At 41.6% G+C, this 19,418-nt stretch overlaps 2 protein-coding genes across 3 annotated transcripts; both read left to right on the forward strand.

Annotated features, from left to right (window-relative positions):
* The first annotated feature begins 1,196 nt into the window (after positions 1–1,196).
* On the forward strand, positions 1,197–7,699 carry metrnlb (meteorin like, glial cell differentiation regulator b). The gene is made up of 5 exons (XM_084378543.1): positions 1,197–1,549; positions 3,034–3,217; positions 3,328–3,553; positions 5,996–6,055; positions 6,884–7,699. Exons 1-5 carry the CDS (start codon positions 1,455–1,457, stop codon positions 7,198–7,200), a joined length of 882 nt encoding a protein of 293 aa, XP_084234669.1. The 5' UTR covers positions 1,197–1,454; the 3' UTR covers positions 7,201–7,699.
* Positions 7,700–8,561: 862 nt separating this feature from the next.
* LOC311272204 (polymeric immunoglobulin receptor-like) lies at positions 8,562–17,027 on the forward strand. Of its 2 annotated transcripts, none has more exons than XM_084378460.1 (9): positions 8,562–8,668; positions 11,703–11,749; positions 11,968–12,294; positions 13,654–13,974; positions 14,200–14,496; positions 15,119–15,196; positions 15,406–15,513; positions 15,978–16,048; positions 16,548–17,027. In XM_084378460.1, the coding sequence occupies exons 2-9, from the start codon at positions 11,707–11,709 to the stop codon at positions 16,683–16,685; spliced, it is 1,383 nt and encodes a 460-aa protein (XP_084234586.1). In that variant the 5' UTR covers positions 8,562–8,668; positions 11,703–11,706; the 3' UTR covers positions 16,686–17,027. The 2 variants fall into 2 exon arrangements, with proteins under 2 accessions (XP_084234586.1, XP_084234587.1); XM_084378461.1 differs by having other exon boundaries at positions 8,571–8,668; positions 11,706–11,749.
* The last annotated feature ends 2,391 nt before the right edge of the window (positions 17,028–19,418 follow it).

Here is a 19,418-nt window from a genome sequence, read left to right on the forward strand (position 1 = left end):
ACTTCCTGGTTAGCCTACAAATGGCTGCATCACTGTATAAAGGGTGCCTTGTCAGAAAGTGTTTCATGACTCCATTCACTCACACTTTGAGTGTTTTGCAGTCAGACGAAGGTTTCCTTTGGCTTGAAGCACAGTGAGGTCCAGAGCAATCAAAAAGGGAAATGAATATTTTATTAATATTATAAAATGTTCATATAAAAATTTCTCTGAATGAGTTTTGATACTTTAACTGGCTATCCCAACACAGAGGCTTACTCAACAGCACTGAGTGAGTGAGTGAGTGAGTGAGGGGAAGTGGTGTGCGTGTGTGTGTGTGCGTGTGTAGGGGAGTCTGTGTTTCGGTATTTCTCGAAATGCGTTACATAGCTCAGGCTGTGTGGGGGAATGTGACGAGTCAGTAACATGCTCGCTGTTCCGACTGTTTTCTCACGGGAAAACCGCCCGAGAACCAAACAGACGTTTGGAGCACACGTGTGACTATTTGTTCTGTCAAGGCCTTTCTCTTTTCCCAAGAGGCAGGTCGACTGTTGAAACACAGGACCGACACGGAAAAAGTGGTTATAAAACAGTCAATGAATAAATGAACAATCCAGAGTATCTTTACCGACTGCAGAGGTTTTTAGTGAAGTTTGAGGAGCGGCAGCAGTCTTTGGATGCTGCTCTTCCAAACCTGCATGCTGCTCTCATTTTCACTGCTTTAATATGATCCATCTGTTTGCACAGCCAGCACACACACTCACACACACACACACAGGCTGACACTGTTTGTCTCTGGCACTGAGCGGGTTTAACTGAGCACAAGGAGCTGATAGGCCGAATGGAAGTGAATTTAAACTAAAGAATTGACCGTTTTTGTGACTTTCATTTGTTTTTTTTAATTTTTTTATTTCTATCTCTTTATTGTAAAAGTTTCAAACATTGCTCCAGTTATTGATTATCACTGTCTCGGGCTCTGGTGAGTGCTCTTTGCCAATCAGTGGTCCGATTTCACGTGCGTAAAAGTTTGATGACACATTTTAGGCTGAAATGATAAGATCGAGGGCGTTCTCTCCACACACACACACACACACACACACACACACACATCCTTCAGTGGGAACATGTGGGGGTGGTTTGGAGCGGCCGCTCGCGTGTCACTCAAGTCAACTCCGCTTCTGGCACGCGCCCCCGGTGACGTGACGCAGAGCGCACGCAGCAGAAGTGTTTTTAACAGTCCGTCGTCCTGCAGCGCGCGCACACACACGGCTCCGTTTCTCAGACATCTCTTGTCAAAATGTTTTCCTGCCTCGGACGCATCGTTTGCCTCGGCTGAACCCGCCATGTAGTCCGCGCGCGCCGAACGGATCTCTGGGGGATATTTCGCGGCTGGATATTGCGGTTCGGGAGCAGCAGAGCGCGCGGGATCGCTGGTCTGCTGTGCGGGATCCGGTGACCGCCGGGGCGGACGGGCCACCATGCTCCGGCCGTGGGCTGCGCACTGGATCACCGCTGCGCTCCTGTGCGGGGCGGTGGCGCAGTACTCCAGCGACCAGTGCAGCTGGCGGGGAAGGTGAGGATGAGCTCAGGAGCAGATAACTAAGACCGACCAGAGACGGAGAGTGTACTGTCATCACTGGAGACAAAGAAAACGCACCTAGCGCACGATTCAGGAATGTTATCAGCATGTTATAGTCATTTTCTCCAGGAATAACAAAATCGTAACGGTTTTTTATAAAGTGATCTTGCACTTTCATGTACTTTGAACTCTCATCTGTGGATATTAAATTGTGTGAGTCATGATAGGAGCTTCAGCCGTGTGTGAGGGGGAGGCTGTGTCTTTGAACCGCTTCTGTTGCGCATTACAGGGGATTTCAGCGGGCTCAAAGGGGTAATTAGACGCATGGGTGTTTGATTAAGATTTCCATGTAATCCTCAGGAAGGGCAGTGGAAGGTCAGAGTAGAAGGAGTGACTTTCACATCCTCCTGCAGATCTGCGGTGAAAAGTAGTGCAGGATGCTTTTGGGCGCTTCGTGCCACCGCTTGTGGTTACTACTTCTTAGAAGTCAGATCTCCCTAAATTCGTATTAAATTCGCATTTGTATTAAAGTCTTTCTCCACAATCTGTCCTCTCAGGATGAAAAAAAAATGGTAAAAACAATTAAATGTGGACAGGAAGCGCCTTTATCTAACCACTTTGACAAGATTCTCCATGTACTAAAACTCACTTTAAAGGGGCACTATGTAGTTTTGGAGAAGAAATTAAAACTCAGGATTTTACAATATTAATTAAGTGAATATACAAATACATATACATTTTCTCCACAACTGAATAAACAAGGAAGGAAAAATAGGCTTCCCAGAACACTGTTTGAAGCTAGAAAGGTGGCAGGGTCCGCCACATATAAACAAAGTAAAACAGTATGAAGCTGTGTTGTCCTTTAAGGTCAGTTTGTTTATTCAGTCGTAAAAACAAAGAGAGTTTGTGTATTTAGGTTGTTTAAAATCAGTCAGTGAAGATTTTTCTCTTCTGATTAAAAAATCTTCTCCAAAAATACATACTGCACCTTTAAGACTATGGAAACGTCCTTGTGATCAGAGGAATGTCTCTGCTCCGGTTCCTATCTTGAGTAAATATGGCTCTATGGGGCCTTTGAACACTCCTCCAAGTCCCCAAGTCATAAAAAATGACTTCGCACTGTGTGTTGTAAAGTTTCCCGGCCTCCGACTTCTAACGACTTAATAGCCCAATCAGTTCCTGGTGTTGAGGTAGCTTATGCACATCAGAGACAAGCGACCGCATCCGTCCAAAGTGAGAGATTTGTTGGCAGACAGCTGCGCCAGAGTTGCTCTTAATGAATGTTGCAGTATCATTAAATCCCTTGCACATGTTTCCATAACTCTGGCACTATAGATTTTCGTACAGGAACATTTTTAGGGCTCTGAAGTCCTGGATCCAAGTTTCCTTATTGTTGGTTGCTTGACGATTTCAGGCATTTGATCCACATCTTCTTCTTTTTAAAAATGTGAAAATATAATCCGCCCTCTCGTCTGCAGTGGTTTGAGCCATGAGTCTCACCGTAGAGATGTGGAGCAGATCTACCTACGCTGCTCTCAGGGGTCTCTGGAGTGGCTCTACCCCACAGGAGCCATCATTGTCAACCTGCGGCCAAACACTGAGCCCTCATCTGGACACATGGCAGGTCTCCATGTGTGCATCAAACCCCACACGTACTCCCAGGTACATTATGACACCAATATAAAGAAATGAACATTCAGATTATAACCACTACAGTATGATGTGTCAGATGGATGGAGCTCATATGTGCGCTCCTGGTCCTCCGTGTTCAGGGTTCTCATGTGTATCTGGAGCGTGCCGGGGATCTGACGCTGCTGCTGGCAGAGAAGGACCACGCTCAGGGCTCGGTGCACTGTTTCAGCCTGGCAGAGGGAGCTCTCTTTGTGGAGGCCGTCCCTCAGACAGACATCAGCCGGAGGATCACGGCTTTCCAGTACGAGCTGGTGCCCAGTCAGGGGCCCGGGACACACATGTATCCATACCTGCACCCGGGTTTAGGTAAGAGAATTATTATTATTATCATCGTATTATAATTGTTCGTTATTTGTATTGTGTTGTTGGCTCTTATAGGCAGTGAGACTTGTTCCACCAGAAAAAGTAATGGTTCTTGTGGTTTTCTGTGTGAACAGAGACACTGAATGTTGGTATCTACTTGCCTAATTCTAGTTTTTTAAAGTTCAAATCAGAGTTTCACTGGTCACTTACAAGTTCAAACATACAGCATGATAAGAATTTACATTTTCTCTTGCCGCAAGTTGTTTACAGTACTCATGGCCATTTTCCGACCCTCACCACTAAGTATTTAGACTAATTTCGCAAATTTCCAGATGTTTACTTTTTTTACCTTAAAATAACAGCTTCAAAATCATGTTGATGGTACAGTGTCTTGTTACAGGGTGAATGGTGTCATTGTCTCAGCCTCATCACTTGTTACTGCACTATAACAACACGTAACATTGTTATGATGTAATGGGTTTCGTCTGTAGTCAGCACCTACATTACGTCTGACAAATTGTTACAGACCTGGGATTTTGTTGACGACAGTGGTATTGCATTCAGAAACAGTGGGGGGCGCTAAAATCGCACAGAATGTTGCTTTAAGTTAAGTTTGAAAGGTCAGTGTATTCACTATCTGTTATTGGAAAAATCATATATACAAGGCAAAGTATAAGCAAATTAGGTTGTTCTGAAGAACAAGTGTTGGAAAATAGCTAAGCACATTTACTTAAGTATTACTTAAGTGCAACTTTAATATACTTGTACTTCACTTGAATATTACCATGTGTGCTACATCATACCTCTACATGTCAGAGGGATTTACTACTGTTGTAGATTAAATTACCCAACGTTATTTGAAATAGTTAAAATCAGCTCCACTCTGACCGACTACAAACATGAAAATACCACTTTATATATTGATACATAAATGATAATGATCCAAGGTATATTCATATAACATTAATAGGGGAATTCTGCATAATGAGTGCTTTTACTTTTGATACCTTAAGTATATTGCTAATACTTTTGAATGCAGGACTTATATTGTAATGGAGTACAATATACTATTGTGACTTTTACTTCAGCATACTACAAGGACCTTTTAACCGGTTATGAAACAGAGAAGACTGGTTAGTTCTACATACTCTAGTTACTATAGTTATTCTTAAGGGCCATCACCAGGTCGGATTCAGACTTAAATAGGTTGGGTAAATCATCAAAGTTTTGGCGGAGTGCTCAGGATGAATTGAGAAGTCTCACAGTCTGAGGAAAGAAGCTGCTTTGTAGTCTGGTGCTACGGCACTAAAACTAAGTTGACTTTGTTTAACCAAAAACATATTGCTGTTATTAATCTTACATATAGCCACAAATAGATACATTCCCTCATCGCTATGTATCCTGCAAACACGTGTTTAAAAGGCCTATTTGTAAGAAACGCAGATTGAGTCTCATTCCCAACTCGTCCAAAACTGACGCTTTAGGTTTCCGGGACACATCGGCCGCCAACCCGTTGCATCTTTCTTTTACTCACTTTCAAAACAAATGCACATGATGAGATGCCAGATCGAGATCTTTAGACATGAGGCAGTGGTGCTCACACTGCTTTTGTCAACAGGGGCCACCAGGATCAACACAAAATGAAAGTCCCTTGTAGCTGCATTGTTAATACTTCTTCCAGTACTGTTTGAATGAATGTAAACACACCAAAACACAAATGTTTCAAAAACCGCTCATGCATGCAACTCCATTCTCACTGACATAAAGTGAAAGTGACAAAAGGGCACGTTTCTGTTTCGACCCTGTTTCTTCATCTCACCTACATGCTCCGACACCCACACCTCCCCCACTTCCTCACTCCCACTCTCCCTTGTCTCGGCCAGACTTACAAAAACAAGCAGACCAATCAAAAGGTCACGTTAGGGGCAAGCAAAAGAGTTAGCCAATCGTCTCTCAACTGTCAATCAAGAACAGACATCCCCCCCCAAAAAGCCAAGACAGGGAATTTTGGGTAGCCCACCCATATGAGTGAAGCGGTGGGTGGAGAGAAAAGCCGGACTGCTCCACTAATGAGACAGAAGAAAGCCTGTGTGTGTGTGTGTGTGTGTGTGTGTGTGTGTGTGTGTGTGTGTGTGTGTGTGTGTGTGTGTGTGTGTGTCTGGACGGTTTATAGCTGTTTTTATAGCTGACAGGGTCAAGGGGTAATTCTGTGATTACGTCTCCTCCCTCACCTGCTGTTCTCATTCACATACTCTCTTGATGTCTCTCTTTGGTCTCGTAAGCACCACCAGTGCAGAGAGCAAGAGAGAACAGGAAACAGAGTAAGCGTGGCAAAAGTCACAGGATGGTACAAAAGCTAATGACCAAAGAACATGAATCATGGAAATAAGAACAAATGTGGTTCCTATTGTGAGCGTATTTAATGTTTCATGTTTTCCATTTTAGTCACCTGCAAGCCGTGCTCTGATGAAGAGGTCCTCATGGCTGTGTGCACCAGTGACTTTGGTAAATACATAAACACAAGCACACATGTACACACTGAAGGAATAGTTTGACATTTTGGGTGATACACTTTTTCCCTTTCCTGTCGTGAGTTAGATGAGTAGATCGTTAGTGCTCTCACGTCCCTACGATAATGATAAAGCTAGAGCCAGAACCATGTTAGCTTAGCATAAAGACTGGAAACAGTGGGAAACTAGCCTGGCTCCATAAAAAGGAAACAAATCCGCTCAGCAAGTAAGATGTTATATCTCGACTGTTTAAACCAGCAGAGACTTCAGGGAGTCTGTTTTTATGCTAAGCTAGGCTAAGTGGCAGCTGGCTCACACTACATATGTGCCATACAAACAAGAGACTGATAGCTTCTCATGTAACTCGCAACAAAGAAACTGACAACAAATCTTACCTTTCTTTAAAGGCATTGTCGATATGTGACCTTTTATTCCTTATTAATTCAACTTTTCATTTGTCATGACAGTTTCCAACAGTTAAGATAAGATAGAACTCTATTAATCCTGAAGGAAATTGTTAAGTAAGACGAGTTACGGCAAAAGTTGACTAAAAATGAACAAAAACAGAAATTTTGAAAGTTAAATTGGCAGTGGTATTGAAGTTAGCAAAAGAGAAGTAATATTGAAACTGATAATCAACGGGACAATCCACATGATACTAAACGTTAATAATAATGAGGAGTAGTATTGCACATGATATTGAGAGGTAGTGGTAATGGTGCACATACTATTGGTATTATTGTTTTTTTTAGTCTCTTTTCTTCTTTTGTTTTGATTGATTGATTAAATGTCCTCTTTATCTCTCCTGTTCCTGTCTCTGTAGCCGGCAGTGGCATCTTTCAAGCAGCGTCACCGGGCACTAACGACCACGCTGCTGCCGTGGTGACTCTGAGTCGGCTGTTCCGACAGAAGAGCAGGGTGTTTGCTTGGAGTGGCGCCAAAGGACGGCGCTGGAGTGGACGCATCAATGTTCCCGCACAGTGCGGTGTGCATCCTGGAGGGGATGAGTTCCTTTTGACTGGCTCCGTTCATTTTGGCGAAGCCTGGCTTGGCTGCGCGCCTCGCTACAAGGACTTCCTGAAGCTGTATGTAGGAGCGCAGAAAGCAGGAAAAAACCCCTGTCAAATAGACACAGACTGAGAGATCTCTCCGTGGCTCTGGGCAACACAGGGTGGAGCGCCTCTTAAAAAAGGTCAGCGAGAAAGACGCAAAGAGGAACAGAGGAATAAACAGAAAATGGCCCACTGGCCATCACTCTGCAGGGCTGTGCAACTTATTGTTGCCTTGCAGAAGAAAAGACAGTTTGAACATTTCAGTAGCCAATGTGCTGCCTGTGCTTTGTGTGTAAATGTGTTTGCGCATGAGTGAGACAGTGAATGAATGAATGAACGATGAGCTTAAATTAATTTTGTGCCTTACTGGTTAATGTTTTTATCCTCGTGACGATACCGCTTGTGTGATCATTCTTGAAATGAAAGTTTGCTTTGTAAAAAGCTTTCTGTAAAATTAAGGAGTCTTCTGACAGAAGTGAACAGTGTGCAGCTCTGTGAGTCTTTATGTACTAAGTGTGTGTCTGTGTGTTTTGCTAATGAATTCAAAGGGTTTATATATTTACAGAAAATAAAAAGCCGTCCCTCAGCTTGTCTTTCTGTTTAATTCACAAAAGGTATTTATTTGATTTTTCATTTAATTTAGGGGCCTTTCCTTATATTCCATAACGACCCTGTCTCGATGCGTCACACACTCTGTGCACAGCGAGGCTCAGTGTGGTTGAGATGCAGATAATTAAAAACAAATGGCAACTGAAGTTAATAGTAGGACCAAAAAAATGAAGGATCAAAACTCACCAGCCTCTCGGTAGGTCCACATGGACACAAACAAAGACATATTGTCCACCTAACTTCCCAAAAGAAAAAACCATTATGAGTGTTCAGTGACCATAAGCTGGCAGGAGAGCAGCAGTGCGTCACTGCTGGCGTAGCTACCCCCATGGAGCTTTGACGAGCCACTGTTCTTGTTGGCATCCTCTTGCCTGTGTGTGTGTGTGTTCATGCATTCATAGCTGGGAGCGAGAGTAAAGCAAGAGAAGCGATTATTTTTTCCACGTAGACGATCAGGTCCAGCTCGGTCGCTAATGTGCTAATGTTTTTTCCCCTTGAGTTTCATGAAAGCAGACTCTTGAGGCCTGAAATATCACACAACATTTAAGCAGAAATCAGGCTGACAAGAAGTTACAGGACGGTGATGGAGCCGGACAGCAGCCGAAACCTTCCTGTCAAAATGAAAAGTACTGTCAGATGGATGGATGTTTGAGACTCTGAGAGCTTGATGGGTGGAGGGCTGAAAGAAGAGGCGGATGTGTGAATGACCTTAGAGGGGTGTATGCCCACCTCTCCCTCCGCCTGCTGTCAGCAGTTGTGTGTGTGTGACGCTTTCCTCTTTCCTCAGGAAGAGCAAGAATGTGTGGAATGTCCCCTCCCACACACACACACACACACACACACACACTTCCGTTTGCAGTGGCAAAGTGCGCTACAGAATAAAATCACTGTTAACCTTCAACTGTGTTATTCCTTAATTCCTGACATGCATAATTGTCAACGTGCAGGTGAGTGAAAGTTTCTTTGTGGTTTAAGTCTGAAGTAAGACAGTGAGAGAGGAGCCTCATTTCCACTGCATGGTACAGCTTCTTTTAGCAATTCTGTTCTACACATAATCAGTTATCCTGACTTTTAAGGTGTGTTCAGACAGAAAGCAAAGCGAGTTTTAGTGGCGGTGAGATTGCAAACAAAGTAAATTAAAAGATAAGGGCAGGCCTGAATTCGCCCAGGGCAACAGGAATTGACACAACTGCAAAAGAAATCATAGCCGTAGATGTAGCAGTTAGTTCTGTGAAGTTAAAAGATTTCCTCTGATGTGAGTAAAGTGTGTGAGAGAGAAGTGAAGAGAGTAAGACGTAGAGGGAGACATGGCACATAGCTTTAAGGTTTAAGATAGGTCCTAAAGACTTGAGAGGGTCGCCTATATATAACAGTCCCCTCCCCTGTGTGTGTGTGTGTGTGTGTGTGTGTGTGTGTGTGTGTGTGTGTGTGTGTGTGTGTGTGTGTTTGCCTGTCTTGGGATGTAGTTTGAGAAGACCACAACACACGCGTCCTGCACACTGCCGACATGCAAACAGGCCACACTGCAGAAACCCAACCCGCGGTACAACATCCAAACCCCCTTGGCAACCCAACCTGGCAACAGCTCAGCTCGCCTTGGCATCCTCGCTAATTCGGGACGCACTTATCCCTCTGCACAGGGGTCCTAATGTTAACCTTTCAGTGTGAGAGTGTGCGAGATATGGAAACAGTTTGTGCTGCAGTATGCGAGAGGCACAGCTGAGCGGTCAGCTGGAGTCGAGGGAATGGCTGAGCTCAGGGAAAACACACACATGCTTTCACCCACATATACCGCCACTGGCATTTTATAATGCACTGGCCAGGGTGGGGTCAGTAGTTGTAGCGGTGGCACAATATTTTAGGCTGTAAGTATGTCTGGTTTCTCCAGGGGGTCTGAGCTAATTGTGATATCTTATGTACAGTAGCTGTCCTCACACAGACGGGAGTACACACTGATGATCATCTTATTCAAACAGAAATGTTTTAACTGCAGTTCTTACATTTTTTTTACGACTAGAATAACAACTGCAATAATTCTTGACATTTTCAATGTTTCTGTCTGAGGAGCAAAATCTTTTTGGTAATGTTTAGTATTCTGTGCTCAAGTAAATTCAGAGACGCAATTCAAAACACCCTGCGTTAATAAGTTGCTAAATGGATTTCAAAACTGAATGAATGAATTGGTTTTGTTGCCCTGTGAAAACAGTTGTCTTGCAGTACAAGGCTCTGAAGCTCTGATAAAAAAAATAAATGATGCACGATGTCATAGTGATGAAACCTGCTTGATGACAGCCAGTGACTAGCTGTTACCAGAAGCGGCCGCACCCTTAAAGTTCCCATGAAGTCGCAATCGCTGTTTAAGTGTTTTTATCACATATGTCTTGCTCCATATCTCACCTATCCACCAGTATCAGGCCCAACAGTGGCAAAAAGGCTGTTTTGAGGGTATTTTTTATGGTATTTTGGAGTTTGAAACTGGTTTGTAGCTGGTTTTCCCTCTGCTGACCTCAGCCTGCTTTGTCTGGAGCAGCTCTGGACAGATAGCTTTCCTAGTTGCTAAAGTAACTGTCGAACAAACGTTCGGACAACCAGCTGCCTGTCAGTGAACAGCTCCGGACCGTACACAGCCTTCAAGAATGATGATGGAGGCCAGTGATTTATGGAGTTTCCTGGTACCTGTAGATAGACAGATACCTGTAGCTTTGCTGCTAAAGCACTTACTGCTGGTAGTTATCTGCTGTTAGCTTGGTAAGTGGTCCTCGAGCCTTGGGTTGCCAGTCTCCCAAACCTGGCAAAAAACCCACCCCAGTACCGTATTCCCTTGGCAAAGTTAGCTACCATCTTCTTCTGGTTGTTCCTTCCTGGTCAGACCGTGTCCACTGGGAGCTTCCAGTCTGGGGAGAGTCAGCATCAGCAACTCAGCCGCTGATTGGGGCAGGGCGTGACGTACACTCCATGCTATTGGCTGCTGCCTGTTTTCACAGGAAACACCTCACTGTGCTGATGGAACTAGCACTCTGTCAGCTGTTTCATGGTGACATTAATTAGTTATTAACTTCATTTACTTAATATACATTAAAAGTGAGTTTTATAAAAGTTCAACCCTGTACAGTTGTTATGAGTGGAAAAATTAGCAGACCAAAACTGTGTTTTGTACCAGGCTGTAAACACGAGTATCATGTGAAACGTGTATTTCTCCTGTAAACTGTAAGATGTTTAAATATGTGGGTTTGAATATGAAGCCTGCCATTAGAGGAACTGCAGATATTGGTTCTTTGGCGTTGGCTCCAGTCAGTGGCAGGCTCAGGAAGTGCGAGGGGCAGGGTGTAAAGCAGTGTACAATGTGTGTGATGTTAAGTGAGATATGATAGCTCTTAGCTGTTGATTTTATAAATTAATGGTGTACAGCCCTTCTGAATGATGCTACCACCACAAAACAACAAATACAAGTTGCTAGTATTGAGTATGTTTTTCATGTGGTCCTGGTACTCTTACTGTATTAATACCTTCTCTAAAAGACACTAACCAGCTTGGAACAGCACAGACAAGAGAGCAGTTAAACTATTGTGAAATATTTCTCAGGATTTTTAATTTATTTGAACATGTACCATTGTGTCAGTGTTTGAATGTATAAGGTTGGATATAGTGCCCCTTTGTGGCGGCAATGTGAACACCTGATTGAATTTGTAAAGCACATTTCACCAACATGAACTTAAAGGAACTGTTTGTACGTCAGATGTTAACAAGGACACCATCAAATCAATTAATGCAAATATTAATTGCCACTCCCCTGAGGGTAGTTAGTTCCCTCTGTGCCACACAGTCAGTTTTTCACAAGACAGGAAATTCATCTTTGATAGATATTTATAGATGTAACTATGCTATTGGTCAAGGTTGATGATCTAAATGCGGAAGTGAGAGTTGCAACACATTTGACACCTTAGCCGTTTTAATGTAAGTTGTGTTTCCATTTCTTTGCAGTAGAATGAGGATGTGGAGCCTTCAAAGCCTGCTGTTCACTCTCTGCAGTAAGTTTCACTACAGATACCAGTATTTATGTTTATGACAAGATAAAAGATGATATGACAACAGATTCAAATGTACAGATTGTATATGTCCAGTGACAAATTGACAAGAAGCTGCTTAAACCTAAAATGAGAAAATCAGGACAATTACCAAGTTTGTTGGTTGGTTTGTTTGTTTGTTTGCTTGTTTTGATTAATGTCGTGTTGTCTACTCCTTGCAGTTGCTCTGAGCTGTGTGACCACAGCAGCAGGGTTGATCCGTGTCTATGGATATGAAGGGAGAGAGGTTGATGTTCCTTGTCCCTATGGACAGGGATATGAATCTTATGTGAAGTACCTGTGCAAGAAGGACTGTGCCAGCGAGGATGTTGTTATCACAACGACAGGAGCAAAGAAGAGCAAATACTCCATCAAAGATGACAAAACAAGTCGAGTGTTCACAGCGACCATCTCTAATCTGAGTCATACGGATGCTGGCAAGTACTGGTGTGTGGTGGAAAGGAATGGAAAAGATATCTACACTGAAGTAAAGCTGGAAGTAGAACAAGGTAGGTAAATAAAAATAAACCCCACAGTGTCGAGTAAAATTAAATATGCAATTTTATCAGTGTTGTATGAGGTACTGGGAGGTCATACTTAAATAAAAGTACAGATATTGTTTTAAAATATTACTTTGGTAAAAGTGAAAGTCATCCATACAAATAGTACTAGAGTAAAAGTCTGAAAGTATCAATAGTAATTATCTGGCAATAAATGTACTTACATATCAAAAGTACAAGTAAAAGTAATACTTACATATGCACTATATACTATGGGTCATCTGTTGATCTGGCCAATTATTGTATCTGATACTCAGCATTTTTTTGATTATTGGAATCTGTGTTTTTCTAAAACATTCGACTTTGGCTCTGATGACGCCTCCAATCTACAAAGTAACTAGTAACTAAAGTCATCAAATAAATGTAATGGAATAAAAGCACAATATGTTCCATCAAAATGTGGTAAGTGGAAGTATCAAGTAGCAGAAATTGAAAATACGCAAATAAAGTACAAGTACCTCACAACTGTATAATTTTGTACGATACTTATTGTACTGAAATTGTACTTAGTTACATTCACTCACTGCATGTTACCTATCCAGACCTTGTTGTTTAATTGCTGCGGGCTGTCTACACAATGTGTTATAGGTATGAGACGAATATTAAACAGACTTATTTACAGCGTTGAAATGTATATATTTGATCAAGCACTGTGCATAAGTACTTTTCTTTACTTGCATGTTTCCATTTGCTGCTACTTTAAACTCCTACACCACCACATTTCAGGCAAATATTGCACTTTTTACTCTACACTACATTTGTCTAACAGATAGTTGTTTCGCAGATTCATTTTTACGTACATAACGTGTGATCATCCTATGAAATTGAATGCAATGTTTAGATTAAACTGCCTAAAAGTAAAGTAGTTTTAAAGAAAATAGCTCCTCATTGGCCATACACTACGCTGATTACACTTATTCAGTATGCGTCAGTAAAATATGATACAACACTGTCATGCCTCACCCTTAGACAAACAGCACTTCACCAGTGGCCCCAGTCAACCACAGGAATACACATTAAAATGACCAAAAATCATACTTGAGTAAAAGTAAAATATCATGTTAAAATATTACTTAATTAGTTGTCATTATTCATGAATATGCAATATGTAATATGAAAAGTAACTAGTGACCTCAAACCTGTACCTAAGTATGAGACACTTTCACATTTAATCTACTGTGTTTTAATGTATTTTACTTAAGTACATTTGTTACATTGTGACTTTGCTTCTTTTACTCAAATAAAGAGCCTGAATATTTACATCTGTACTGACTGTACAGTCTGTGATGTTGTTTATCTTACTGGCAGACACCTGCTGTGACCAATCCATCAAACTCCAAAGAAATGAGGAAGCTACAGTGTCCTTCGATTGTCCATATGAGTCTGTGAACCAGGACAACCTGAAGTACATCTGCAGAGGCAACCTGCGCTCCACATGTCTGCAGCAGGCGTTAATCAACTCTACCAGCCAACAAAATGGAAAGTTCAGAATTCATGATGACAAGAGGCTGAAGATATTCAAAGCGACTATTATCAACCTGACCCAGACAGATTCTGGGCGGTACCTTTGTGGCGTCCACAGACACGCAGGTCTGGATGTTTTCACTGCTGTTGACCTGCAAGTCAAAGGTGAGAAAATAATCCTACCTCATCCTACAGGAGTAAACCATTACTCTACACAGCAGAAAACATTTTTCTGTCAAATAGATATCAAGAAGAAACAACAGAAGCTTGTATATAAAATATTTGAAGGAAAAGTCGAGCCATGCACATCATTTCTAATCCGACCTAAATACAGGCTGCAGTGGTGTTGGATTCTTAAAAAATGATCGTTCACATGTCCTGTTTTAACAGAGTGGTGCTGTGTAAAGTCAAAGAAACAGAGCGGCACCGTGGGAGGTCAAGTAACTATGCGGTGTCCCTATCCACCACAACACAAGAATTACAGGAAGTTCCTCTGTAGGGGAGGCCACCGAAAAAACTGTGCAGAGATGGTGACGAGTCAAAGCAGGTTCACACTGCAAGATAATCTCTCTTCCTTTTTCTCTGTGACAATAAAAGAGCTGAAACCAGGTGATGCTGGGACATACTGGTGTGTGTCAGACCCACAGTGGAGTGCTGGTAACTACACCAAGATTCAACTATCAGTAGGTAAGATTATTAAAAGAGCAAGAGATGGAGAACACAGCTCAATATATGACAATGAAGGTGAATGTCTCTTTAAGTTACATACAGGTTTGATGCCAACTATCCTGCAGCTTCAGTTCGCATCATGTCACCATGACATAATGGATTTAATCCCTCCTCACTTCTTCTGGATTCCTGAAACTATGCACTATTAATAATTGCGTAGGTCAACATGTTTTAGATGTAATTCGATTACTATCAAAACTCTCCATCAAATTAAATAAGAACTGAAAGAGTGAATTGTACAATAGAGTGTGTGGTTTGCAGCTCTAATGTTTATATTTATGTTTATGTAATTTCTAATATCATGATCAAGAATTCTTTCTGCTGCGTTAATTGTGTTGTAGCTGAAATGTGGTTTCATGTCAGCCCTAAAGTCAACCATAAATGTCTTTACAAGGTGTGAATCCATGCAGTAGATTTTGAGATATTTCATTGCATAAGTGAAAAGTCAGCGTATCACTAAAATAACTAGGATTAATCCTCTGGGACTGTAAATATCTGTACAAGATGTCGTGCCCTGCGGCTAACATGGCTAAAAATAAGAATATTTGTTGAGCGTACTAAGAAGCTTTTTTTCTGCCAGTCTCTCACAGCACTTTGATCTCTCCCACCACTGTGGAGCCTGTAGGATCACAATCAACACATGGCAAACATATCATAGGTACGTGTGTGTGTGTGTGTGTGTGTGTGTGTGTGTGTGTGTGTGTGTGTGTGTGTGTGTGTGTGTTAGTGTGTGTGTGTGTGTGTGTGTGTGTGTGTGTGTGTGTGTGTGTGTGTGGGTTTGTCTTCAAGATTGTGATAAGATTTGTGCTTCACAGTGCTGTGTTTTCAGGAAGTGTATATTTTTACTCTCTTCGTTTTTTGTTGCAGATGCAGCTGTCCCCCACCCTGTGGTTTACATCGTGCCCCCTGTGCTGCTCATACTGACACTTGCTGCCCTGGTCTTAGTTTGTAAATACAAATGTCACAAAGTGCAAGGTACGTGATTTAAAGTATAGTCAATGCATGCACAGAACCCATGCACACATACACACAGACCTGCACACATACACACAGACCTGCATACATATACATATACACATAACCAAATGTTACTGGCCTCAAGCCTAGGGGTACCTGGGCCAGTGGCTATTCTGCTGCACAGTCCTGGGTGGCTGTGAAGCTGAAGCAGTAAGGAACAGAGACAAGTTATCTGCTTGCGGTCAGCTGGAGCGCCATGTTTATTCTGCCTGTAACATGGCAACACGGCCTTGAGTTGTCTGTCCTCTACTGTGTCTGGTCTTACAGCGACACCTACTGTGATGAGAAAATAACAGAAACATTTCCCCTAAATGTGAGAGGGACTACTTTATTAAGTAGCCATTTAAATGTAAAGATACATGAAAACCCTTCTACACAAGCAAACAAACAGTGTTACCATTTCTTCTGCTGTGTGTTTCCAGAAGCCGCAGTCGTCAACAACGGCAACAAAACCGAGGCACCGCCAGCAGAGAAAGTGATGGATGGAGAAGATGTAAGTAAACAAAGGATTGCTGGTAGACAAAAGAGGCTGCAGCGTTCATTAGTCGCCATATTGCAAACATGTGGGACAACATCTTACTGATAATTCACTGCAGTCTGTCCATTACACTACCTAGTGTACTATATAGACACCTCCATCCCTTTGGGAGCGTGAATGTGCACAGAGAATTTCAGGTCCGTTACATTTTGATAAATCTTAGGCGCATGAGGACATTTCGGCGGAAAAGTTAAGGGGTCACAAAACCCATGGAAGGTCTTTCTCTGGTGGCCGTGAATGTCTACTGTAAAATTAATGCCATTATTTATTTATTTATCATTATTGAAAACTTTTGTAGCCGTGCTAGCGGCGTCGCTTGAGGTTATGATGATGTCGACCTGTCAGTAGGTCCACCACTGTGGTCCAGACTGAAATATCCCATATGCTGTGAAAAGAAATTCACACCACCCTCTTATCTGTTTATTGATGGGTGATTTTTTTTTTTCTTTTTTAGTTATATGCAAATCAAGACGCAGTGCACTGGAGGCAGGACGCTTCCCATGATCACTATGACGACGCAGGTGAAGACTCTGTGTACCAAAACACAGATGATATCTACTGTAACCAGTTTCCAATGAAAGCCAAGAGATGAACAGCATGCACACCTGGAGGAAACTTCACATTTGAGGTCATGCTTGGACCCATACGATCCTGTTTGTTTGGTCTCAACAGCTGAACAACACAAACTCACATACCACCGTGTTCCAACCTTTTCATTTTTCTGACTGAAAGCTAAAGTAATCTGATTATTTGCACTTAATTTTTTTTTACCTTTACACTCGTTATGATTGTTTTTTGTCAATTTATCAAACTGTTTAGCACATCTGCACTCCTTGTCAGAAAACCCTTTCAGCTTAATATAACATCTATATATCTTTATAACATATATGTATCTTTGGTTAAAGTGAATAAATTAATAAAACCAAGAAAAGTCTTTGTAGATCTGTTATTATTGGAGCAACTCATCAGTAATGTTTGTTGCACCATATAAACAGGATATAAAAACAATACTGTCACATTGTCAGTGACTGTCGGTTTGAGACGAACTGAAATAAAGTGGTGGAAAGTAACAAAGTACATTTACTCAAGTACTTCACTTTTTGTACAGTTTTGACACACTTGCACTTAACATGAGTATTTCCATTTTAAGCTACTGAGAGAGAAATATTACACAGTTTACTCCACAACATGTAGCCTACATTTAGACTAATATAGCTTCTTGTTACATTTCAAATTAAGATTTTATATTTTAGTTAAGGAGGTAGGACAAGTTTAACACATAAATCTGCAAAATTGAGAACTAAATTCAAAATGGCTGACTTCCTGTTGGCTTTGGGTCATGGCATCAAGAGACTTTTCTCTTAAACCCATAAAATACATACATTTCCACCACGTTTGAATTTTGTACAAGGTTTCATGAGGTTTTGAGTGTTTAGCCTCTGAAAAAAGCGATTTACTTTGGCAGAGAAAGAATGCAGATGTACTTGAGGTGTTAGCCGTTCCATCAAAGAGACATTTCCTTCTAAACTTATCAGATGGTTTTATTTAAATAACTATTTGAGACACGAAGACTTCAAAATATCTCATATTTTCTCTACAAAGCAAAGATTAAACAGTCATATTCATATACAATATACATTTGTGTAGCAGAACCTTTTCTTCTTTCCTCTTCCATTAATCATCTCATGACCCCTAAAATTAATCTTGCGGGGCCTGACCCCCATGTAGGAAATTACTGAACTATACTGAACTGTATATAACTGGCTCCGTGTCATGTTACTGCATCTTCCACTAGGGCCACCAAAGTTATAGGTCTGGTACGTATCAGACCAGTCCAACTCTAACGTCTCTGAGGCCGCATTGTTCATCCTGACTGACACGCAAATACACACACACAGTTCAGAAGATTATTATTCACTTTTCTCAAGTAGTAGAATTAAAACTGACCTGAGCTGTTGTTTTCTGCAGAGGAGCCTGAGCGCTGCTGAACACATCCACTCCCTACAAAACACACACACACACACACACACACACACACACACACACACACACGTTATTGTGTGTCACCGTGTGCCCTCTGCTGGTGCTGTTTACCTTTACACTGAATCCAGTATCAGACAGTTGATCTACAGAAGGAAGAATCAATAGAACATTTTCCAGATAGCACATTAATAATTATTAATCAGCCCACACTTTTTCACTTGCAGGGCCCAAAACTGAAACTTAATAGTGGACCACTGACCAAAAGCAAGGACCTATTGTGTTAAGATGCAAAATGCTAATATACAGTAGTAGTCTATTTTCTACGTCTTGATCTTAATATTTAAAAAACTTTGTTTTGTATTAATGTTTGCATGAAGGTTTATTTGAATCTTTGTTTAAGACGTGTTTGAACAATAAAAGTTGTTGTTCCCAAAGGGGATAGTCCCAGCAATTTGAGCATGTGTTTACAGACATAAACACACACATGCATGATTTCTACAAAGTAAGGGCATCAAAATAAAGATGCCATCATCACAGTGAGATGATGAATCATGACAGCAAAGATGTTCGTTAGCTCATCTTTAATATGACAGACATTTTAAAGGTGTTTGTGTTTGTTATGTAGTTTTTGAGAAGAAATTCAAACTCAAACAGAATTGTATTATTTATTTTATTACGGTAATAATACAAACTCACAAATATGTATCTGTTCCATAAGTGAATAAACAAGCTGTTCTCACAGGAAAATAAGGTCCCAGTACACTGTTTGAGGCTAGAGAGGTGGCAGGGTCCGCCACATATAAACAAAGTAAAACAGTGTGAAACTGTGTTGTCCTTTAAGGTCAGTTTGTTTATTCAGTCATGAAAACAAAGTGAGTTTGTTTATCTAGTTTGTTTTGGCCTAAAAATCAGTCAATGAAGATCTTTCTCTTCTGATTACAGTTTTTCTCAGTTGCTTTGGTGCTTTTCTCAGATCAGAATGAAAATTCTTATAACTATTTCAGTCAGGACCACTTTGTCAAAATAATCTTTATTTACTTGCACAAGTTTCATTTGGCGGTATGGTACTGTTCTGGGACCCCCTGCTCTTCCACATGCTTGCGTGGAAAGCCTGAGGCAGGAAGAGCACACCTTCCTGCCCTTCATGAGCCATCATGAACGGCATAAGCAGGGAGCGCAGCAGCAAAGAAAAACCCAGACAGAGCAGAGCAACCAACAAGATACAATGTAAGAACCATAACAGATGACGGGAGGCGCTGGGGTGGAGGTGGGTTGCAAAATAGCCAGCAGAGGAAGCAGCAAGTGAGGTCGGGCTAGAGCAGTTTAAATAGGACATAGTGTG

Source organism: Pagrus pagrus, assembly GCF_965226575.1.
Source record: "Pagrus pagrus genome assembly, chromosome: 2".
Lineage (NCBI taxonomy): Eukaryota > Metazoa > Chordata > Actinopteri > Spariformes > Sparidae > Pagrus > Pagrus pagrus.

What these genes read in the sequence shown, in the direction of transcription:
- metrnlb (XM_084378543.1), top strand. Translation starts at nt 1,455, where the DNA reads ATGCTCCGGCCGTGGGCTGCGCACTGGATCACCGCTGCGCTCCTGTGC. An exon ending in CAGTGCAGCTGGCGGGGAAG is followed by an intron (nt 1,550 to 3,033) that starts GTGAGGATGAGC and finishes TCTCGTCTGCAG; the next exon opens with TGGTTTGAGCCATGAGTCTC. An exon ending in TGTGTGCACCAGTGACTTTG is followed by an intron (nt 6,056 to 6,883) that starts GTAAATACATAA and finishes CTGTCTCTGTAG; the next exon opens with CCGGCAGTGGCATCTTTCAA.
- LOC311272204 (XM_084378460.1), top strand. Translation starts at nt 11,707, where the DNA reads ATGAGGATGTGGAGCCTTCAAAGCCTGCTGTTCACTCTCTGCA. An exon ending in CCTGCTGTTCACTCTCTGCA is followed by an intron (nt 11,750 to 11,967) that starts GTAAGTTTCACT and finishes TACTCCTTGCAG; the next exon opens with TTGCTCTGAGCTGTGTGACC. An exon ending in CAAATGTCACAAAGTGCAAG is followed by an intron (nt 15,514 to 15,977) that starts GTACGTGATTTA and finishes GTGTGTTTCCAG; the next exon opens with AAGCCGCAGTCGTCAACAAC.